This window comes from Festucalex cinctus, chromosome 20 (assembly GCF_051991245.1).
Source record: "Festucalex cinctus isolate MCC-2025b chromosome 20, RoL_Fcin_1.0, whole genome shotgun sequence".
In the NCBI taxonomy this organism is placed as follows: Eukaryota; Metazoa; Chordata; class Actinopteri; order Syngnathiformes; family Syngnathidae; genus Festucalex; species Festucalex cinctus.
The window spans coordinates 9466963-9490697 of record NC_135430.1 but is presented as its reverse complement, the minus strand read 5'-3'; the positions used below and the strand labels follow the sequence as shown (position 1 = coordinate 9490697).

Sequence of the window (23735 nt, the reverse complement as noted above, 5' to 3'; positions counted from 1 at the left end):
AATTGAAATCAGCTTGGAACAGAAAATGGTCACTCTGCGATTTCAATGTATTTGTTAGGACAATTTTCTTTGCTGCTTTCATAGTCCGAAAGTTAATGGTAATTCCTGGAAAGAACTGGAAACATTTCACCCAAAGCTGTAAATCTTTTTCCGAGGTCTCCTTCATCAATTGTATTGATGAGAGAGCTGTTGCTATAAATTCAGTCCATTTATCATTTATTCTTCTTACTCTTGCATATGGCTTAGCTTGTACATTTTAATAAAAAAATACATTTTTCCAAGAGGAAGAAGCTCTTATTTTCAAATTTTCTGGAAAGAAACGAAAATCATTAACTTCTAATCTTTCTGTGGGAGTTGATGTAAGTTAATGATAAAGAAAGACCTTTCTGGGGAAAAAACAAAACCAATTGTTTACTTTTTTCCCAGTATGCGTTTTTGTTGAAAAGAAAAATGTGATATTTTGAGGCCATCTCTCTTGTTGTTCCAAATGGAACATCTGCAGAACATGTTGGGCAACCCCCCAACCCCTCCGGCCTCCCTTCCGTCCACCCCGCCTCCGGTGGCCAAGCAAAAGCTGCTCAACGGCTTCGCCACAGTCGAGGAAGTGAGCAGCAAGGACGGTGAGTGTGTCCCATCCCGTAACGGCGGAAAGCGCAGTGCCGCCTTCGGATCTGACCTGGTTTCGTCCCGTACGGCACTCAAAGGTGCGACGGCGTCCAAGGGCAAAGAGCTCCGGCGGCCCGCCGAGACGGCCGACATGGACGTGGATGTACCCGCCTCCCTGCCCACGCCGCCGCACTACAACCAGGAAGAACTACGGTAACGTCTCCCGCCGTCGTCCCGGCTGAGCGGCGGAAGAGCTCGTTGCTGACTCGACGTCTTTTTGTCCAAATCAGCGTCCAGAATTCGTCCCTGCGTGGCAGCCCTGACGGCTACGTCCCGTCCTCGTCCCCCGAGAGCGTGGCCGACATGGAGGTCAGCAGGTATCCCGACCTGTCATTTGTCAAGACGGAGGCGCTGTCCCCCTGCCCATCGCCCCCCATTCCCATCATGCCTTGCTCCTGGGGCAAAGGTTGGTCCCTCGGAGCGACGCTGACGGCTCCCCGTCCGACGGCGTGTGACTCAGTTGTGCCGTTCCCCCTTTTCAGGCTCTGCGTTGAAGCGGGAAGTCAAGACGGAAAGCGACCATCAGGCTCCTCCCTCCTGCGCCAAATCAGATCAGGTTACTGTAGCAATCACCTTAAACCCGACCGGCTCACAGGTAAGCGCCGTGCGCTTTCCCCCAGTCGCCCACCAACGCTCGCCGTCTCCCGCTGACGATGTCGCTGTCCTTCCAGAATGTTCCCGGCGTCATGGCGACGGTGGCCAAGCTGCTGCAGTTGCCCGCCTCCATCAACTACCAGCTGAGCCACGACCCGCTCGCGCTGCTTGCCAGCGTCTCAGTGCCGCAACCTCAGGTGCCATTATTCAACTTGAAAGGCACGTCACTGCTTTCATTGTGTGCAAGAAAATGATGGGAATTTTGTTCATGCAGGCTTCAGCAAGCAGCAGGCAGCAGAGAACAGCGCCACCAACTGGTCTGTATACTTTTGCATCTGTTGGATGTCACGTGTGTGTGTGTTTTGTCACATGAACCAATCAAGTGGCCTTTGGTCTAGGCGTGAGGATGGACTCGGTCAAACGTGGCAGTGGTGGCGCTCCCACCGCTCCCACCCCCACCAGGCCGTCTTCGTGCAGTTTCTGCAATGTGTTGCTGGGAAACGGAGTCCGCAAAATCAGAGAGACCAAAGAGGTGAGGGTCATCCAGGGGTCACAGGTGGGATGCATAACTAAGGGAACGTTCAGTGCTATAAGCACAGCCTCGGGGACGAAATAAAAGTTTGAACTTTTACTTTAGTGATTGTTTTGTGTACCACTGGAGGGCGCACACTTACCATTAGTAAAACAGTACAAAATCTTCACTTTTCCGGAGACCAGATAGCTGTCAAGAGAACTAGACATTTTCAATATTTTGCATTTAACACACACGCCGCCTAATCAATAATATCGATTTGTGAAAAAAATAGGAAAATGGATGGATGGATGGATGGAAGAGCCATATGAGGTTTTTCCCAACAGTAGCAATATTTCAAGAAAAAGAGTAATCTAAAAGTCTAAATCTGTTTGGTATTATCAGTGAAAAAGTAAAAAAAAAAAAAAAAAAAAATCTCAGTCACATATCTATTTTTTAAGTAAAAATATAATGTCTTTTATAATGTTTCCAATGAAAAATTGTGATGTCTTGCAACATTTACAATAAAATAAATGATGGTGTCACAGAATTAAGCGTTCGAAAAATCAATCAATGTATGATATCTTGTAAGATTAAAATTTTGGTAACCGTACATGTTCAACTTTGAATCCACAGTTTCAACATCAGGCTGGGCAATAACTCAAATATGATGAATTTGTCATTTTAAAAGTTAACCATGTAAAAATGAGATAAATCGTGAAATTGAGACGCGCATAAATTTGTGTTCAAAGTTATGTTCAAGCGATAAATGTTAAGTTTGCGTGATGTAAAATCAGTATACATTATTGTTGTATTAACATTTTGCACAGGATTTATTTTGAATACACGGCCATTGAAAAAATACTATGAACGCGTGTTGTCAGTTATCATGGAAAAGCCTGAAATTGTGCGTGCGTTCCAGGAGGGTCGTCCCAGTCTGCTGTTCTGCAGCTCGAAATGCTCTGCGCGCTACTCGGCCGGCCAGAAGGCCAGAAGCGCCGCGGATGAGGTGCGACGTCACGTCCAAAAGCGAGCCTGTGATTGGGTGACTGCTGATGACATCATGTCTATGTTGTGCCCCCAGCCCACGGCCCCGCCCCCTCCTCAGCATTTCTACGAGAACAAGATGTCATCCATAGCGGTCCACTCGCTCCCCGTGGCCCCCGCCCGGACCGCCGCCGCCTCTCCGCCCCCCCGCTTCCCCTCTGCCTCCGCCCTCACCATGGAGACAAAGCCCCGCATGGACGGCCTCAAGGTGGGAAAACCTTTGGCATGTCGCTGAGGCCAAACCCTTTAAAGACACACGTGCAACACATAAATACAGTAATTGGAGTCTAAATGTTTTTTCTGTTTTGTTTTGTTTTTTACACAATATGCTGCATTTTTGTTGTCCGCGACTGACAGGTGAAAGTGAAACTGAAGCCCCACCCCCACGCCTGTTCCGAGGGCGACGACTCGCTGGCGAGTCAGCATGCCAAGCGGATGAAGAGTTCGCGCTGGCGACGCTGGAACATCAACGTGACTCTGAGCAGGTGAGCGGCGCCGTCACACGACCCCCCCTCGGAATCCGAACGCCGGTTGCACACAAGTGGCAGTTTAGCCTAGCACGCGCTCACAATCCGTCTGCTTCCAAACTAGGGGCCCCATTTCCGACAAGGCTGTCGCCGTGCCGACGGACGAGGAAGTGGACATGTTGTTGAAGAAACTGGGGGCGTGTCTAAGGCCCGACCCCTTCACCGTGGACCAGCGCAGGTGTTGCTTTTGCCACCAGCAGGGCGACGGGGAAACCGACGGACCCGCCAGACTGCTCAACCTCGACTTGGATTTATGGGTGAGTCCGCGACGCCCCGTCGCGCTCGCTGCTGACGCCGCGCCGGCAACGTCATGACACGGGCGCGGCTGTGTCCACTCAGGTGCACCTGAACTGCGCCCTGTGGTCCAGCGAGGTGTACGAGACTCAGGCGGGCGCTCTGATCAACGTGGAGTTGGCGCTGCGGCGCGGTCTGACGCTGCGCTGCGCCCACTGCCAGCAGACGGGCGCCACCAGCGGCTGCAACCGGCTGCGCTGCACCAACACGTACCACTTCACTTGCGCCATCAGGGCACACTGCACATTTTTCAAGGTAAGAAGAAGAGGAGGAGCTTTGATTTGTTTTGCATCAGGGGAGTGGGGACCATGAGGGATCGAAGCAGATCACATCATTCTGAAAAGTGTCCAAAATTCGATTTGGCAATATGTATAAACTTGGGGTGTCAGGCTATCAAAATTATTAATTGTAATTAGTTGCATGACTTCAATAGTTAACTTGCGATTATCGCAAATTTTAAATCTGTTCTAAATGTACACTAAAATGTGCAATTTAAGTTTCATACTCTTAACATAAAAGTGGAAAAATGTTAAATACAAATATGGCTGTATCTTTTAGTCATTGATACATTAATTTCATAATAATTCATAAAATTGAGTTAAAATTAAAAAGATGTACTCTACTGTAAAAAAAACATGACATTGATTCGTATTGAGGTCATTTTTCTGCCACGAGATGGCATAATTGCATTTGTAAGACATTGGTGACCGCTCAGTGCATTTTTCATTTCATATTAAGAGCTATCTAATCTTTAACATGAAGTAATTTGTGAAATTATGCATATTTATAAAATTGGAAAATACAACTTTACCCCAGTCTCCTCAAATGTATGCATTATTATTAAATTTATTACTGCTAAATTTTTACGTGTACATGTCTGCTGCGCTGTGATTGGAATTCCCCCAGTACAGGCTTTCCAAGTAAGGGGCGGTCATTAATCGCGATTTAAAGAAACTTTAAATCAAGATTAACGCACTAATTTCGACACCCCTCTTATAAACATTAAAAGTTAAAATCAATGAGATCTGATTCCCTGAAATTCCCGTCTGTGACCTTTCAGGACAAGACGATGCTGTGCCAACTGCACCGGCCCAGAACCGGCCCCGCAAGCTCCCCCTCATCAGCCCCGCCGGGCCCGCCCACCGAGCCGTGCGCCTGGACGCACGACCCGTACGACTCTGAGCTGCGCTGCTTCGCCGTGTTCCGCCGCGTGTACGTGCAGCGGGACGAGGCGCGGCAGGTGGCGGCCATGGTGCAGCGCGGCGAGCGGTGCCACAGCTTCCGCGTGGGCAGCCTTCTCTTCTGCGCCGTGGGCAGGCTCCTCCCGCGCCAGATGAGCGCCTTCCACGACACCGCCGCCATCTTCCCCGTCGGCTACCACGCCAACCGCATCTACTGGAGCATGCGCCACAGCAACAGGTAACGCCAGATGTGAGCTCACAGTCAGTTTGACATAGTGCAGGGAAGATTTCTTGTTGCTAGCAAGTCTGACAAATTTGATTTATTGGAGTAGTGGCGAATTAATTTATTATCAAAATAGTTGTCAATGAATTTAACACTTCAATAGATGTTGACTAATCAATTTTGAAAACAATTGAAATTGATCATTATCAATTAACTCATTCACTGCAAGCCCAGTTCAAATGGATTTTTGACGTCTATAGCCGTCAATGGCAGTGAATGAGTAAAAAAATAGAGGGGAAAAAAAACAAGATGGGCAAAAGAAAATTAGAAAGTTCAAAATGTCGCTACAGTTCTGAGGCTCCAGCTTTCTGGTGGTCAGCTGGGATGAAATTGAACCACGCCTCACTCAGCTGTCATCTGTCAATCAAATCAGTTTACATAGATGGCTTTCTTTTGCTTCCACTTCCCGCCAAATATCTTCTCAATGCCTCCAGTGCTACAATTCCACTGGGTCATCACAGGGCTTTTCCACGTCGCAACAACGAGGCACTCTAAAGTGGCCACGCCAGCCCAAAGCCCCATTCAACATGTCTGCAGTCACATCACACTCCCCCATCAGCTTTCTCACTGTGACGTGCACACACTCACGGTGGACAACGAGGCACTCTGAAGCTAGTTGCTAAATGTTTAAATTTATCAGCAAAGTTATGAGCTATGCTTTTGTTAATTGGCTCCTTCGGTTTGCCGCTGTTTTCGTGCAAGCAGTGCACATCACTAAAAAAAATTAATTAATTGTGTGACCCCGCTGTGACCTTTAGGCGTTGCAAGTACATGTGCTTCATCGAGGAGCAAGAGGCTCGGCCGCTCTTCAAAGTCAGGGTGGTGGAGAACGGCTACGACGACCTCGTCCTGACGGCGCCCACGCCTAAAGGTAACATTTACCCGCCACCGGGCAAGCCAATGGACTGACACCCCTTCCCCCCAACCTCCTTGCAGGTGTGTGGGAGCAAATCCTGGAACCGGTGGCACAGCTCAGAAGCTCCAGCGGAATGCTCAAACTCTTCTCAAACTTCCTGAAAGGAGAAGACCTCTTTGGACTCAGCGCCTCGGCCGTCTGCAGGATCGTCGAATCCGTACGTGGCTCCTCCTTTTGGTGACCTCGCGGGGATGCGTCAGGTGCTTCCTAACCTTGGTGGAGGTCACCAACCCAGCAGTCTCATTCCCAAAAGTCAAATGTTTATTTTCATATTGAAACTGAGGTTCATGTCAGAAGATGCATCAAAACCTTCAGTATGCTCTTGCATAAAAAAACAAAACAAATACATTTTGGGAGAGAAGGACAAAGTGTTAAACGTGGAAATGTTTTGGGGTTTGAAGGAGTTAATTGGTTTGCAGCGTTCTTGACCAATTTCGCTCACGTGTTATTTTAGCAACAGTCTTGACCTCCTTTGGGCCCCTAGGGCTCCATGGAGCCCAGGTTAGGAAGCACTGTACTAATAACCATGTTGAAAACAATTACCTCATCACTTTAGTGACCTAGGTTTAGCATCTAAAGACTTTGAAATGGTTGCTGTCGACACGTGACGAATAAACCTGCGTTTGTGTGTAGTTGCCAGGCGTGGAGGCATGCGAGCGCTACACCTTCCGTTACGGCCGCAACCCGTTGATGGAGTGGCCACTAGCCTTCAACCCGTCCGGCTCGGCCCGCTCCGAGGCCAAAGCCAGCCAGGCCAAGAGGTAACGATCGTCGTGTCACACATCGATCGGCTTACTGCCCGCCACTTGTGACGTGAATTTTTTTTTTCCCCTTCAGGCCGTACCTGCTGACCAGCATGGCTCCCCGGTGCCAGGGCTCGGTGGGGTCCATTGTGGGCGCGGTCCCGGGCGTCATCTCGCTTTCGCCGGGCGAGATGGTGGCGGGCGCCCACCAGGGGCGCCACTCCAAGCTGGCGCAGTACCGACGCATGAAGGCCGACTGGAAGACCAATGTCTACCTGGCGCGCTCGCGCATACAGGTGAGCATCGCGGGAGTTTGAGATTGTGCGCCACAATTGTAATTGGGAATTTTCAATATCGTTAGTTTTTATTGCTTTGAGGTTGCGGGGTTTTTTTTTTTTTGTACGTTTGTTTGTTTTTTTCATATAGTTTAAATTAATTTTCAGAGCTGGTTTTAGTTTTTATTTATTTTTTCAATAAAGCTTCATTTTAGTTTAGTTCTTATTAGTTTTAGTTTTCTATTTTTTAATGTTTGCAGGATTTAAAAAAAAAATGGTATGTATTGTGTATTAAAAATTCAACAAAAAATATCTAAAATACAAAAATATTTAATTTTAGTTTTGTAAACGTAAAATGAAGTTTGTTTAATTTTTATTTATTTATTTATTTAAACATTCTCCTGTTTCCATTTTCTATTTTTTTTTTTTTTTATTGGTATTTGGAGCTGGTTTGTTACTTTTTTTTTTTTTTTTTTTTAAATGCTTCACTTTATTAGTTTTTATTAGTTTTAGTTTTATCTTTTTTTAATTGCGTGCAATTTTGAAAAATATGATAGATATTGTGTAGTAAAAATTCAACAATATATAAAGTACAAAAATATTTAGGATTCGGTTTTAGTTTTGTAAACAAAATGTAGTTTGTTTAATATTTATTTTTTCAAAAGCATTTTCCTTTATTTTGTTAACTTTTTTTTTTTTAGTTCTAATTAGTTTTATTTTTTTATTAAAAAAATTTTTTAATGCTTGATTTTAGTTTAAATTTTACAGTTTTGTTTTGTTTTTTTATTGTGTGCACGACTTAAAAAAAAACGTATGTTTTGTGGTGTAAAAATTCAACAAAAATATGTAAAATACAAAAATAGTTAAGGTTAGGTTTTAGTTAATTTTGTAAATGTAAAATGTAGATTGTTTTAGCGTTTTCCTTTTTATTTCATTAACATTTTTTATGAATTAAAACACTAAAACAACCTTGGTGTGCGCAAAGGGCCTGGGGCTGTACGCCGCCCGAGACATCGAGAAGTGCACCATGGTCATCGAGTACATCGGCACCATCATCAGAAGCGAAGTGGCCAACCGCAAGGAGAGACTCTACGAGAGTCAGGTGACAATCAAATTCCCTGTCAACGTCCGCGACTCTCCTTGTGACGCTCGAGTGGAGTTCAAGCGTTTAGTGGCGTGTGAGTTTTCCACCGGCATCCCTAACTCCTGTCTTGTGTACGTTAGAACCGAGGCGTGTACATGTTCCGAATCGACAGCGACTACGTGATAGATGCCACCATCACTGGAGGACCCGCCAGGTGCGAGGGCGTCGCACGATGATGACAACCGCCGCCTGAGGGTTACTATTCTCACCTGTGCTTGTGACCGGCAGGTACATCAACCACTCGTGTGCGCCCAACTGCATCACGGAGGTGGTGAGCATCGAGAAGGAGAGCAAGATCATCATCAGCTCCTGCCGCCGCATCCAGAGGGGGGAGGAGGTAGGTGGCGCCGCAGCGAAGGCGCAATCCTTTGCATTGCTATGGTTACTCATCACCATGTGTCCTTCTGTGCGTCAGCTGTCCTACGACTACAAGTTTGACCTGGAGGACGATCAGCACAAGATTCCGTGCCACTGCGGTGCCTTGAACTGCCGCAAGTGGATGAACTGAGCTGAACATTTGATTGGCGGGCAAGAGGCTGGTCCTCTGTGTGTAAATGTGTACAAAGACCAGCAGAGGATTTGTGTAAAAATAACTTTGGTTTGTTTTTGTATTTATTACTAAAAGAACTTATTTTCTAATCGCACTCCCTTGTGTAGGGTGGCGAGTGGCAGCGTGTAAATAATGTCCAGTTTAAAAATGTTCACACTTTGGACAAAAGGCCATTTTGAGTTGTTTTGTTTATTTGCACTTATTTTTATTTTGTCTGTGACTACGCCCCCTCATTTTGTTGTTGTTGTTGTTTTTTTGTTGTTTTTTACTCTACAGATGATTATGAAATTATTTTGTTTTGGGGGATTATGTGGAGCCTGATTTCGAAGCATTTATAAAAAAATAAAAATGTTAAGTTTTCAACAATAAGGCCTTGTCTTTGTATTGGTTAATTATTGAGTGTAAAGCCGTCTGGGTAAACTTTGTATTTTTAAATCAAATAAGTGGGTCAGCTAATTCACAAGTCGGTTAAAAAGGAACAATTCACAGTTAATATTTGACAGTTTAAATAAAGAACAATTTCTTCTCATTTTAATATTCATATTTATCCTTGGTTTATATTACCTTTTTTTTAACAAATGAATGAAATAAAAGATCGAATTGAATTACCAATGAAACAGTTAAATTTTAAAAGTATGTAAAATTGTTGAATACGTTCCACTGTGCAGTATTTGCAATAAATCAACTACTGAAAAACATTGGGACAGAAACAGAAGTCAAGGTTTGGCCAAAGTCACTGATGTTGAGCCTTTGTTTTGTTTTTTGTTTTGTTTTTGTTTTTTTAATAAAATGCCACTAGAAGTACCTTGAAACATCAGTCTTGTCTCAATTCGGACATGCATGTTTGAACATTGAATTGTCCTAGAGTAAGCAAAACACGGTTATTTGTCGTAAATAAATCCTCTTTGCTCTAATGTACTGTACCACAAAACATTGTTGTGAAAGCGGTTGGCGGAAGTGTGTCCCGCGTGACGTTTTACTGTTTCCGGCGTCCGGATTTGTTGATGTTCGTTGAAGATGTCCGGCGACGCTGTTTAGAAGATGAAGCTGTTTAAAAGCTGCGTGGACGAACTTGTGTCGACGAACGCCAGTGAGTAGCGTCCGCGCGTCACTTCGTCGTTTAGCATGCGAGCTAACAAAAATTGCTAACAAGTTAGCCTAGAAGGAAGACTAGCTTGTGCTGGCTGAGGTAGCTTGGTTCCATTATCGGACGGCCTTGAACTGCTTCTTATCAGACAAATATGCAAGCATGTATGCGTCTACGTGTAGACGACATGTTAACTGTTATGACTAGAAATTAAAAAGAAAACTTGCTGATGTGCTTAAGAGCAAATACTGCGTAGGAGGGTATTTTTTTTCGCGGTGACCGGCAACTCTCCACCTAGCGTAATTTTGCCGTGAATCATGCGAGAACTACAAATTCACCGCCGGTGAATGAGAGTTTTAAACTAGTCGTTTTTTTCACGTTTTATTGAAGAATTGAACAGTTATTCTACGGTGAACGACGCCATATTTGCCACATTTGACTGTTACTGCTGCCGTGGCTTCGGCTGGTAATTCAAAGAACAGGCAATTTTTGGTAGCAAAACAAAATGAAAAATAAACTTAAAAACTCTTTAAAAAGAAAAAAAGAAAAAAAAAAAAAAGACAGGGACTACACACATTGCATGACTCACGGCAAAATAACCTACCATAATCACGATAAAGTAGCTGTTCACGCCCAGCCAAGAAAATAACACTGGCCATTGGCGAATCAGAGTTGCTCACGGCAAAAGAATGCTTGTACGAGAGTTGCCGGTCACGTCAAAACAACCACTGCCTTTTTTTTAAAAAAATATTATTACAGGGTGTTCCAAAATGGTTGACCCCATTTCGTAAGCCAATAATTTTGACAATTTTTGTTGGAATGACCTCAAATTTTCACAGCTTGTGTAGAAACGTTTCAAGTTTTTGTGTGTAACGTTTGGCATTTCTATCTTTTCAGGTTAAGAAATGCTGTTCACTTCCAAAGAAACGGCATTTTGCGTGTTAGAGTATGCTCGGACTCAGTCAGCGAAGACAGTGCAGCGTGCCTTCTTCACAAATTTTGCAAAGAAGGCACCAACTACAAAACAGATTAGGACTTGGCACCAAAAATTTCAAGAAAAGGGCCCTTTTTGGCACAAGCTCGCATACCGACTCGACGTGTGCAGTCACAGGTGGCGCTCATATTGAACATTTATGAAAATCTGTCATAGAACCAACAAATATTTGTACTTTTCTTTGTAAATTTAACCAATAAAATTTATGACCTTCAACATAAAGTGTATTTAGTTTCATTAAGATCCATCAAGTAGTTTCCAAGATATGGGCAAGTCAACAATTTTGGAACATCCTGTATTTTGATGAGTGAAGACATTATATGAATGGACTTTGCTTCATCACCTTGTTTTACCACACCAGATCTTTTACGAGGTTTTTGAACATCATTTTCCACGCGTGTAAAATGAGGAATGTGCTTGTGTCGTCAATATGCATGTGACTATTGTGCTCACAAACAGCAGTCCAAAATCCATACGCGTCCAATATTCCCCATGCATAATTCACCCTCTATTGTGTTTGTGTGAAGCAGTGTGATGTAAAGCGATGCTGCGTGCGCCTCGATGGCTTTGGTGCCGCTGCGCTACTTCTGCTACGGCTGCGTGGTGACGTCGGCCGCCTGGTCTGTGCTCCTCCTCATCTACTTCTCGCGGACGGCTGACCCGGGTCTCGGCAGGACCCCCGTCGGGCCGCGCCGCCGAGCCGTCGCCGAGGAGTCGGCCCGCCGGGGCGCCGATGACAACGCAGGGGCCGCCGGGCTGTCGCCGGAAATGGGTGAGTGGAATGAGAGCCGTTTTGATGGGCGGCAAACGTACATTTGTGATTTCAGTTGTCAGCAAGTTCTGCAAAGTGGTTTGTGGAACCTTGTGCAGGTATGATCTTCAACGAGGCCGACCAGGAAGTGCGGGACACTGGCTACCGTCAACACGCCTTCAACGTGCTGATCTCACGCCGCATCGGTCCTCACCGCCATCTGCCCGACACCAGAGACCGCAGGTGGGCCCTGGTTGATCTCCTTTGCTCTGCTGCCACCTGCTGGCCGTTTGTGTAATAACTACAATTTCTGCAACCGTGCTTTGCAGTTAAGAGGCTGCATCAAAGCCTTCAGTATGCTCTAGCATAAAAAAATTAATAAAAAAAAAAACGTATAAATACGTCTTTGGGACACTTAAAACATTTTTAAAAAACGTATTTACACGTTATTGGGAGCAAATGAGTTAATATTGAGGTACTTGCTTGCTAATGCAAGTATACATTGATTTCCTCCACATATTGACTCGATTCACAAACATAACGTGGATTTTAAACATAGAAGGGACAAAACATGCCTTGTGAAAATTAAACTGTACTAAAAAACTAGCCACCAGAGGGTGCTAGAACTGCACAAAAGGAAATCAACTTGACTTTTTTAACAGATGTGCTGCTTTTAATATCGTGACATGACGACGACGTTGTATTGTGGCAGTTTTAATATCGCGATATCACGTTATTGCCATTGTCGTTACGTCCCTACTTTGCAGGTGCGGCGACGAGGCCTACCACGAAGACCTCCCGTCCGCCAGCGTGGTGATCTGCTTCTTCAACGAGGCCTTCTCCGCTCTCACCAGGACGGTCCACAGCGTGTTGGACCGGACCCCTGCTCACCTCCTCCACGAGATCATCCTGGTGGATGACCAAAGTGAGCTTGGTAAGTGCCCCCCGCTGCCCCGTTTGAAAAAGTTCAAATAAAGAAATGGGGGTTTTTTTGTCGGCGCAGCTGAGCTGAAGGACGACCTGGACCGATACATCCGAGAGCAGCTGCCCCGGAATGTCAGGCTGATCCGTAACCAGAGGAGGGAAGGACTCATCCGAGGACGCATGATCGGAGCCAAAAGTGCCACCGGTGAGTCCCGCGACCTTCCGTGACCTCCACCGACCTCACCCGCCCGCCCTCCGTGCGTCAGGTGAGGTTCTGGTGTTCCTGGACAGTCACTGCGAGGTGAACCAGGCGTGGTTGCAGCCCCTGCTGGCGGCCATCCGGGCACAGCGCCACACGGTGGTGTGCCCCGTCATCGACATCATTTCTGCCGACACGCTGGCCTACTCACCGTCCCCGGTGGTCCGCGGCGGCTTCAATTGGGGGCTGCACTTCAAGTGGGACCCTGTGCCCGCCGCCCAGCTGGCCGGGCCCCGGGGCGCCATCGCCCCCATCAGGTAAGGGCGCTATGCCGCACCACGGGCTGCCCTCGTCTGACCGCCCCTCCCCCAGGTCTCCCACCATGGCGGGCGGTCTGTTCGCGATGGACAGGAAGTACTTCAGTGAGCTGGGCCAGTATGACGCCGGCATGGACATCTGGGGCGGCGAGAACCTGGAGATTTCTTTTAGGGTGAGGTCCGACTTGCTTGCATTGGTCACGATCGCAAAGTGCTGCAAAATACGGAGACAAATGAGCGTGGGTGTGTGTGCGTCAGATTTGGATGTGCGGCGGGCAGCTGCTGATCATCCCGTGCTCCCGCGTTGGTCACATCTTCCGCAAACGGCGACCTTACGGCTCCCCGGGTGGCCAAGATACCATGGCCCACAATTCATTGCGCCTTGCTCACGTGTGGATGGATGACTACAAGGTATGCAAACACACACACATACATGTTGTGTTGACAATTCTAGTGGGGACATTTCATTGACATAATGCATTTCCTAGCCCCTTACCGTAACCTGAACCATCATGATGCATTGCCAAATCCTAACCCCAACCAAAACCCAATTCAAACCTAAAGTCTAAAAACAAGTCGACTCTCCAAAAGAGGTCTGGACTAATGGGGACCACCAAAATGTCCACACAAAGGACACGTGGTCCTCACAATGATCGTAAAAAACACAGAAAAATTGTCCCCATGATGTGATATAACCCCCCCCAACACACACACACGCACACACCTGTGTTGCCATAACAATCAGACACCTGCAAGTATGTTGGCATATCACCCACGTGGTCATTTAAAAAAAAAAAATACTTTTATAAGAATGGTGTGTTTTGTTTTTTGTTTTTTTTTAATTTTTAAACGCCTTACTATACGTGGTCGTTTAAAAAAAAAACTTTTATAAAAAATGTTTTGTTTTGTTTTTTAAACGCCTTACTATACGTGGTCAGTTTAAAAAAAAAAACGCCTTGTTTTAAACAAAAAACAAACAAAAAAAAGCCTTACTATATGTGGTCATTTAAAAAAAATTACTATTGTAAAAATTGTGGTTTATTTATTTTTTATTTTTTGTAATTCATTTTTTAAACGCCTTACTATCCATAGTCAGTTTAAAAACAAAAAAAAAAAAAACTGCCTCGTTTAAAAAAAAAAAAAAAAAAAAAAAGCCTTACTATATGTGGTTGTTTAAAACAAACGTTGCCATGGTCATTCTTAGAGAAAAAAAAACAAAAAAAAACACACACCTTACTATACGTGGTCATTTAAAAACAAAAACAAAAATCTTTTTTTGTTGAATGCCTTACTATATGTGGTCGTTTAAAAAAAAAACACTATATATACGTGGTTGTTGTTTTTTTTAAACTACTATACACGTTTTTTGGTTTATTTTTTTTAAAACATATACATTGTCGTTAAAAAAAACAACACCTTACTGTACGTGGTCGTTTAAAAAAAAAAAAGTTACTATTATAATTTTTTATTTATTTTTTTTAAACGCCTCCATCGTCATTCTTAGAAAAAAAAAACGCCTTACTATATGTGTTTTTTGGGGTTTTTTTTGTTTTTTTTTACATGCCTTACTATGCAGCGTCGTTGAAAAAAAATGCCTTACTATACTTGGTCTTTTTTTTTTTTTTTTTCTTTTCTTACACCTTACTATATGTGGTCGTTTAAAAAAAAAAAAAAAAAAAAAAACACTATACGTGGTCTTGGCGTTTAAAAAAAAAAAAAAAAAAAAAAAAAAAACTAAACGGCTGTGTTAGCAAAATTACTCTTGTTCTGAATGTTGGGAACGAAAACAATATTAATCGCAATGAACTATGCCAGTAACTGGTAAGCGATGGAGTAAGTTTGTTGTTCTTCCTTGCAGGAGCACTTCCTGTCCCTGCGCCCGGAGCTGCGCGAGCGCAACTTCGGAGACGTCAGCGAGCGTTTGGAGCTGCGGAAACGTCTACAGTGTCGTTCCTTCCGCTGGTACTTGGACAACGTGTACCCCGAAATCAACAACAAACTGCAGGCGCCGCCGTTGCTTAGCAACAAGAAGGCGGCACGTCCCCGGGTGCTGCACCAAGGACGGGTAACCTTTGACCCATGGCCCGCCCGTGGCCTTCCCGTCGACCCGTGTCAAAAGCAAAAGCCGCTTTCCCATTTCAGCTGCTGAACGTGGCCAGCGGACGGTGTTTGGTGGCGCAGACGCGAGTCAGTCAGAAGGGCGGCGCCGTCGTGCTCAGACCCTGCGACCCCGGCGACCCTGAACAGGTGACCTCCGACCCCCGTGCGTCGCTGCCTTTGCAAACGTGACGTCACGGTGGCGGTCTGTTGACGTAGGAGTGGACGTACGACGACGAAGGTCAGCTGATCCTGTCCGGCCTGCTGTGTCTGGACGTGTCAGAGGTCAGGACCTCCGACCCGCCTCGGCTCATGAAGTGTCACGGCTCAGGGGGGTCGCAGCAGTGGAGCCTTGGGGTGAGATGTGCTCGTTGAGGTCCGCCGACATGTCTGTCCCGTCCGTCTGTCCGCTAACGCTTCATTTGTGTGCGCTTGTTCCCACAGAAGTCGACACGTGTGTACCAGGTGTCTGTTGGTCAGTGTCTGTCCGCCGCCCAGCCGTTGGGAGTCAAAGGTCACGTTACCATGGCGATATGCGACGCCTCGCGGCCGCAGCAGTGGCAGCTGGGAGAAGGTGGGGCTTGACCTGCTCATGTGACAATCCACTCACTTTTTGAAGATGATTTTATTGTTTTTAATTTGATTTTATTTTGATTTTTTTAAACCGTTTAAAAGTTCATCTTCACAAATTCATCATTTTGAACTTTGTCCCTGTCATGGAAGTTTTTTTTGTAAATAAATAAATAATGAACAGTTTATTCCACACGTTTGGCTCAAATGAGTTGTGATGTCTTCAGTCCGCACATGGGCACGCACACACCGTCAAGTGTCAATCGTGCAACGTTTTGTCAACCAAAACAGATCAATAAAGCTTGTCGAGAACCTTCAATGGGAATTGATGTCCAATCAGCAACACCGTGTGCGCGCTTGGGTGTCTTTTCTAAATATTCCCCACTGCACTGACTCGATTGGCTTGGCACAGCGATGACATCATTGTGATGATGTCATCGTGCTGCCAAGGCAAGCCATCGATTCAGCTATTGATTAGCGTCTCTGCTATCCCACTAAGCCAATTAAGTTGAGTGCGAGTGTGTGTGTGTGTGTGGGGGGGCAGGGGGTGGGGGGGGGCGCCGAGGAAGGAGGCGGGGCTAGTGAGCATCTGGACCTGTGCAGTACAGCAACACCAGACCAAGAAGAAGAAGACATGGACGCCTTCAAGCTCTTTTTTCACGTTTTCCGAACCCAAAATATGAGCGGGAAGAGGATGACCTTTGACCTGCTAAGGCTCCCCGTCCTGGTTGTCGTCCTGCTGGTCACAGCGGTCCGCGGCGGAAGAGTCCTAAGTGGTGAGTTCCGCTGCCACAAGACGACTGGCAAAAGGTTTCACGCCGTTAATTTCGTGCAACACACGTTTCGCACATGTGCGTCTTACGTGTGCTTCATTCATCGAGCAGATGAGCCAATCCGAGATGGTTCATGCACACAGACACATTACTGATGGAAAAAAAAAAAAAGTGTTGAGTGTGTTGAACAGCAAAGTGATGACACTGCAGCTAATCACTTAATGGGTGTGAAATTGTGTTGAGTGTTGGAAAATGTTGGCATGAGTGGAAGAGTGTATGTGTAACATACTCGAAGCACAATTTTATGTCTGTATATGTACATGTGAGCGCGTTAGTGCTTTAGTGTTTTTTTTTTTTTTTTAAATGGCCATGTATAGTAAGGGTCATTAAAAAAAAATACAACTAAAACGCCTTACTATACATGGTCGTTATTAAAAATAAAAAATAAAACGCCTTACTATACATGGTCGTTTTTTTGTGTGTTAAAAAAAAAAAAAAAAAAAACGGCCTACTATACATGGTTGTTTTTTTTGTGTGTTTAAAAAAAACAAAAAAAAACAAACGCCTTACTATACATGGTCGTTTTTTTTCCAAAAATAAAACGCCTTACTATACATGGTCGTTTTTTTTCAAAAAATAAAACGCCTTACTATACATGGTAGTTTTTTCCCAAAAATAAAACGCCTTACTATACATGGTCGTTTTTTTTCCAAAAATAAAACGCCTTACTATACATGGTAGTTTTTTCCCAAAAATAAAACGCCTTACTATACATGGTCGTTTTTTTTCAAAAAATAAAAACGCCTTACTATACATGGTCGGTTTTTTTTCCAAAAATAAAACGCCTTACTATACATGGTCGTTTTTTTTCCAAAAATAAAACGCCTTACTATACATGGTCCTTTTTTCCCCCAAAAATAAAATGCCTTACTATACATGGTCGTTTTTTTACAAAAATAAAACGCCTTACTACATATGGTCGTTTTTTTTCCAAAAATAAAACGCCTTACTATACATGGTCGTTTTTTTACAAAAATAAAACGCCTTACTATATATGGTCGTTTTTTTTCCAAAAATAAAACGCCTTACTATACATGGTCGTTTTTTTTCCAAAAATAAAACGCCTTACTATACATGGTCGTTTTTTTCCCCAAAATAAAACGCCTTACTATACATGGTCGTTTTTTTCCAAAAATAAAACGCCTTACTATACATGGTCGTTTTTTTCCCCAAAATAAAACGCCTTACTATACATGGTCGTTTTTTTTCCAAAAATAAAACGCCTTACTATACATGGTCGTTTTTTTCAAAAAATAAAACGCCTTACTATACATGGTCGTTTTTTTTCCAAAAATAAAACGCCTTACTATACATGGTCGTTTTTTTTCCAAAAATAAAACGCCTTACTATACATGGTCGTTTTTTTTTCCAAAAATAAAACGCCTTACTATACATGGTCGTTTTTTTTCCAAAAATAAAAACGCCTTACTATACATGGTCCTTTTTTCCCCCCAAAATAAAATGCCTTACTATACATGGTCGTTTTTTTTCCAAAAATAAAACGCCTTACTATACATGGTCGTTTTTTTTCCAAAAATAAAAACGCCTTACTATACATGGTCCTTTTTTCCCCCCAAAATAAAATGCCTTACTATACATGGTCGTTTTTTTTCCAAAAATAAAACGCCTTACTATACATGGTCGTTTTTTTTCCAAAAATAAAACGCCTTACTATACATGGTCGTTTTTTTACAAAAATAAAACGCCTTACTATACATGGTCATTTTTTTTCCAAAAATAAAACGCCTTACTATACATGGTCGTTTTTTTCCAAAAAATAAAACGCCTTACTATACATGGTCGTTTTTTTCAAAAAATAAAACGCCTTACTATATATGGTCGTTTTTTTTCCAAAAATAAAACGCCTTACTATACATGGTCGTTTTTTTCCCCAAAATAAAACGCCTTACTATACATGGTCGTTTTTTTTCCAAAAATAAAACGCCTTACTATACATGGTCGTTTTTTTTCCAAAAATAAAACGCCTTACTATACATGGTCGTTTTTTTTCAAAAAATAAAACGCCTTACTATACATGGTCGTTTTTTTTCAAAAAATAAAATGCCTTACTATACATGGTCGTTTTTTTCCCAAAAATAAAACGCCTTACTATACATGGTCGTTTTTTTTCCAAAAATAAAACGCCTTACTATACATGGTCGTTTTTTTTCCAAAAATAAAACGCCTTACTATACATGGTCGTTTTTTTTCCAAAAATAAAACGCCTTACTATACATGGTCGTTTTTTTCCCCAAAATAAAACGCCTTACTATACATGGTCGTTTTTTTCCCCAAAATAAAACGCCTTACTATACATGGTCGTTTTTTTTCCAAAAATAAAACGCCTTACTATACATGGTCGTTTTTTTTCCAAAAATAAAACGCCTTACTATACATGGTCATTTTTAAAAAAAAATAAAAACGCCTTACTATACATGGTCGTTTTTTTTCCAAAAATAAAACGCCTTACTATACATGGTCGTTTTTTTTCCAAAAATAAAAACGCCTTACTATACATGGTCCTTTTTTCCCCCCAAAATAAAATGCCTTACTATACATGGTCGTTTTTTTTCCAAAAATAAAACGCCTTACAATACATGGTCGTTTTTTTTCCAAAAATAAAAACGCCTTACTATACATGGTCCTTTTTTCCCCCCAAAATAAAATGCCTTACTATACATGGTCGTTTTTTTACAAAAATAAAACGCCTTACTATACATGGTCGTTTTTTTTCCAAAAATAAAACGCCTTACTATACATGGTCGTTTTTTTCAAAAAATAAAACGCCTTACTATATATGGTCGTTTTTTTTCCAAAAATAAAACGCCTTACTATACATGGTCGTTTTTTTCCCCAAAATAAAACGCCTTACTATACATGGTCGTTTTTTTTCCAAAAATAAAACGCCTTACTATACATGGTCGTTTTTTTTCCAAAAATAAAACGCCTTACTATACATGGTCGTTTTTTTCCCCAAAATAAAACGCCTTACTATACATGGTCGTTTTTTTTCCAAAAATAAAACGCCTTACTATACATGGTCGTTTTTTTTCAAAAAATAAAACGCCTTACTATACATGGTCGTTTTTTTTCAAAAAATAAAATGCCTTACTATACATGGTCGTTTTTTTCAAAAAATAAAAACGCCTTACTATACACGGTCCTTTTTTCCCCCCAAAATAAAATGCCTTACTATACATGGTCGTTTTTTCCCAAAAATAAAACGCCTTACTATACATGGTCGTTTTTTTCCAAAAATAAAACGCCTTACTATACATGGTCGTTTTTTTTCCAAAAATAAAACGCCTTACTATACATGGTAGTTTTTTCCCAAAAATAAAACGCCTTACTATACATGGTCGTTTTTTTCCAAAAATAAAACGCCTTACTATACATGGTCCTTTTTTCCCCCCAAAATAAAACGCCTTACTATACATGGTCGTTTTTTTCAAAAAATAAAACGCCTTACTATACATGGTCGTTTTTTTTTCCAAAAATAAAACGCCTTACTATACATGGTCGTTTTTTTTCAAAAAATAAAAACGCCTTACTATACATGGTCGTTTTTTTTTCCAAAAATAAAACGCCTTACTATGCATGGTCGTTTTTTTTCCAAAAATAAAACGCCTTACTATACATGGTCCTTTTTTCCCCCAAAAATAAAATGCCTTACTATACATGGTCGTTTTTTTTCCAAAAATAAAACGCCTTACTATACATGGTAGTTTTTTCCCAAAAAATAAAACGCCTTACTATACATGGTCGTTTTTTTCCAAAAATAAAACGCCCTACTATACATGGTCCTTTTTTCCCCCCAAAATAAAACGCCTTACTATACATGGTCGTTTTTTTCAAAAAATAAAACGCCTTACTATACATGGTCGTTTTTTTTTCCAAAAATAAAACGCCTTACTATACATGGTCGTTTTTTTTCCAAAAATAAAACGCCTTACTATACATGGTCGTTTTTTTTCCAAAAATAAAACGCCTTACTATACATGGTCGTTTTTTTTCCAAAAATAAAACGCCTTACTATACATGGTCGTTTTTTTCCCCAAAATAAAACGCCTTACTATACATGGTCGTTTTTTTTCAAAAAATAAAACGCCTTACTATATATGGTCGTTTTTTTTCCAAAAATAAAACGCCTTACTATACATGGTCGTTTTTTTTCAAAAAATAAAACGCCTTACTATACATGGTCGTTTTTTTTCAAAAAATAAAACGCCTTACTATACATGGTCGTTTTTTTCAAAAAATAAAACGCCTTACTATACATGGTCGTTTTTTTCCAAAAATAAAACGCCTTACTATACATGGTCGTTTTTTTCAAAAAATAAAAACGCCTTACTATACACGGTCCTTTTTTCCCCCCAAAATAAAATGCCTTACTATACATGGTCGTTTTTTTCCCAAAAATAAAACGCCTTACTATACATGGTAGTTTTTTCCCAAAAATAAAACGCCTTACTATACATGGTCGTTTTTTTCCAAAAATAAAACGCCTTACTATACATGGTCGTTTTTTTTCCAAAAATAAAACGCCTTACTATACATGGTAGTTTTTTCCCAAAAATAAAACGCCTTACTATACATGGTCGTTTTTTTCCAAAAAAAAAAACGCCTTACTATACATGGTCCTTTTTTCCCCCCAAAATAAAACGCCTTACTATACATGGTCGTTTTTTTTCAAAAAATAAAACGCCTTACTATACATGGTCGTTTTTTTTTCCAAAAATAAAACGCCTTACTATACATGGTCGTTTTTTTTCAAAAAATAAAAACGCCTTACTATACATGGTCGTTTTTTTTTTCCAAAAATAAAACGCCTTACTATACATGGTCGTTTTTTTTCCAAAAATAAAACGCCTTACTATACATGGTCCTTTTTTCCCCCAAAAATAAAATGCCTTACTATACATGGTCGTTTTTTTACAAAAATAAAACGCCTTACTATATAAGGTCGTTTTTTTTCCAAAAATAAAACGCCTTACTATACATGGTCGTTTTTTTTCAAAAAATAAAACGCCTTACTATATATGGTCGTTTTTTTTCCAAAAATAAAACGCCTTACTATACATGGTCGTTTTTTTCCCAAAAATAAAAACGCCTTACTATACATGGTCCTTTTTTCCCCCCAAAATAAAATGCCTTACTATACATGGTCGTTTTTTTTCCAAAAATAAAACGCCTTACTATACATGGTCGTTTTTTTTCCAAAAATAAAAACGCCTTACTATACATGGTCCTTTTTTCCCCCAAAAATAAAATGCCTTACTATACATGGTCGTTTTTTTACAAAAATAAAACGCCTTACTATACATGGTCATTTTTTTTCCAAAAATAAAACGCCTTACTATACATGGTCGTTTTTTTTCAAAAAATAAAAACGCCTTACTATACATGGTCGTTTTTTTCCAAAAAATAAAACGCCTTACTATACATGGTCGTTTTTTTCAAAAAATAAAACGCCTTACTATATATGGTCGTTTTTTTTCCAAAAATAAAACGCCTTACTATACATGGTCGGTTTTTTTCCAAAAATAAAACGCCTTACTATACATGGTCGTTTTTTTTCCAAAAATAAAACGCCTTACTATACATGGTCGTTTTTTTTCCAAAAATAAAACGCCTTACTATACATGGTCGTTTTTTTTCCAAAAATAAAACGCCTTACTATACATGGTCGTTTTTTTTCCAAAAATAAAACGCCTTACTATACATGGTCGTTTTTTTCCCCAAAATAAAACGCCTTACTATACATGGTCGTTTTTTTCCAAAAATAAAACGCCTTACTATACATGGTCGTTTTTTTTCAAAAAATAAAACGCCTTACTATACATGGTCGTTTTTTTTCAAAAAATAAAATGCCTTACTATACATGGTCGTTTTTTTCAAAAAATAAAAACGCCTTACTATACACGGTCCTTTTTTCCCCCCAAAATAAAATGCCTTACTATACATGGTCGTTTTTTTCCCAAAAATAAAACGCCTTACTATACATGGTCGTTTTTTTCCAAAAATAAAACGCCTTACTATACATGGTCCTTTTTTCCCCAAAAAATAAAATGCCTTACTATACATGGTCGTTTTTTTACAAAAATAAAACGCCTTACTATACATGGTAGTTTTTTCCGAAAAATAAAACGCCTTACTATACATGGTCGTTTTTTTCCCAAAAAAAAACGCCTTACTATACATGGTCCTTTTTTCCCCCCAAAATAAAACGCCTTACTATACATGGTCGTTTTTTTCAAAAAATAAAACGCCTTACTATACATGGTCGTTTTTTTTCAAAAAATAAAAACGCCTTACTATACATGGTCGTTTTTTTTTTCCAAAAATAAAACGCCTTACTATACATGGTCGTTTTTTTTTCCAAAAATAAAACGCCTTACTATACATGGTCGTTTTTTTTCAAAAAATAAAAACGCCTTACTATACATGGTCGTTTTTTTTTTCCAAAAATAAAACGCCTTACTATACATGGTCGTTTTTTTTCCAAAAATAAAACGCCTTACTATACATGGTCCTTTTTTCCCCCAAAAATAAAACGCCTTACTATACATGGTCGTTTTTTTTCCAAAAATAAAACGCCTTACTATACATGGTCCTTTTTTCCCCCAAAAATAAAATGCCTTACTATACATGGTCGTTTTTTTACAAAAATAAAACGCCTTACTATACATGGTCGTTTTTTTTCCAAAAATAAAACGCCTTACTATACATGGTCCTTTTTTCCCCCAAAAATAAAATGCCTTACTATACATGGTCGTTTTTTTCAAAAAATAAAACGCCTTACTATATATGGTCGTTTTTTTTCCAAAAATAAAACGCCTTACTATACATGGTTGTTTTTTTCCCAAAAATAAAAACGCCTTACTATACATGGTCCTTTTTTCCCCCAAAAATAAAACGCCTTACTATACATGGTCGTTTTTTTTCCAAAAATAAAACGCCTTACTATACATGGTCGTTTTTTTTCAAAAAATAAAAACGCCTTACTATACATGGTCCTTTTTTCCCCCAAAAATAAAATGCCTTACTATACATGGTCGTTTTTTTACAAAAATAAAACGCCTTACTATACATGGTCGTTTTTTTTCCAAAAATAAAACGCCTTACTATACATGGTCGTTTTTTTTCAAAAAATAAAACGCCTTACTATACATGGTCGGTTTTTTTCAAAAAATAAAACGCCTTACTATACATGGTCGTTTTTTTCCAAAAAT

The 23735-nt window shown here is 41.1% G+C and overlaps 3 protein-coding genes across 4 annotated transcripts in view; all 3 read left to right on the top strand.

Moving 5' to 3' along the window:
- The window catches only part of LOC144009642 (histone-lysine N-methyltransferase 2C-like), a 44994-nt gene extending 35894 nt beyond the window's left edge, over window positions 1–9100 (top strand). The window contains exons 55-74 of the mRNA XM_077509457.1: window positions 503–819; window positions 897–1072; window positions 1149–1261; window positions 1338–1457; window positions 1535–1577; window positions 1659–1792; window positions 2694–2780; window positions 2856–3026; window positions 3176–3303; window positions 3410–3602; window positions 3685–3894; window positions 4700–5058; window positions 5862–5974; window positions 6040–6176; window positions 6653–6780; window positions 6857–7058; window positions 8023–8139; window positions 8262–8335; window positions 8410–8518; window positions 8597–9100. Of these exons, the coding sequence (XP_077365583.1) occupies window positions 503–819; window positions 897–1072; window positions 1149–1261; window positions 1338–1457; window positions 1535–1577; window positions 1659–1792; window positions 2694–2780; window positions 2856–3026; window positions 3176–3303; window positions 3410–3602; window positions 3685–3894; window positions 4700–5058; window positions 5862–5974; window positions 6040–6176; window positions 6653–6780; window positions 6857–7058; window positions 8023–8139; window positions 8262–8335; window positions 8410–8518; window positions 8597–8689 (3024 nt within the window). The 3' untranslated portion in view covers window positions 8690–9100. The remainder of the gene's footprint in view (window positions 1–502; window positions 820–896; window positions 1073–1148; window positions 1262–1337; window positions 1458–1534; window positions 1578–1658; window positions 1793–2693; window positions 2781–2855; window positions 3027–3175; window positions 3304–3409; window positions 3603–3684; window positions 3895–4699; window positions 5059–5861; window positions 5975–6039; window positions 6177–6652; window positions 6781–6856; window positions 7059–8022; window positions 8140–8261; window positions 8336–8409; window positions 8519–8596) is intronic.
- Window positions 9101–9664: 564 nt separating this feature from the next.
- Window positions 9665–15865, top strand: galnt11 (UDP-N-acetyl-alpha-D-galactosamine:polypeptide N-acetylgalactosaminyltransferase 11 (GalNAc-T11)). 2 transcript variants are annotated; one of them, XM_077509459.1, is made up of 12 exons: window positions 9665–9821; window positions 11343–11584; window positions 11683–11806; window positions 12331–12497; window positions 12567–12692; window positions 12754–13003; window positions 13059–13176; window positions 13262–13414; window positions 14862–15068; window positions 15146–15250; window positions 15320–15457; window positions 15545–15865. In XM_077509459.1, the coding sequence occupies exons 2-12, from the start codon at window positions 11374–11376 to the stop codon at window positions 15683–15685; spliced, it is 1740 nt and encodes a 579-aa protein (XP_077365585.1). In that variant the 5' UTR covers window positions 9665–9821; window positions 11343–11373; the 3' UTR covers window positions 15686–15865. The 2 variants fall into 2 exon arrangements, with proteins under 2 accessions (XP_077365585.1, XP_077365584.1); XM_077509458.1 differs by having other exon boundaries at window positions 11340–11584.
- A 410-nt stretch (window positions 15866–16275) lies between these two features.
- LOC144009615 (chondrolectin-like) overlaps window positions 16276–23735 on the top strand; it is a 72746-nt gene continuing 65286 nt past the window's right edge. Inside the window, exon 1 of the mRNA XM_077509439.1 lies at window positions 16276–16446. Coding sequence (XP_077365565.1) covers window positions 16305–16446 — 142 coding nt within the window. The 5' untranslated portion in view covers window positions 16276–16304. The remainder of the gene's footprint in view (window positions 16447–23735) is intronic.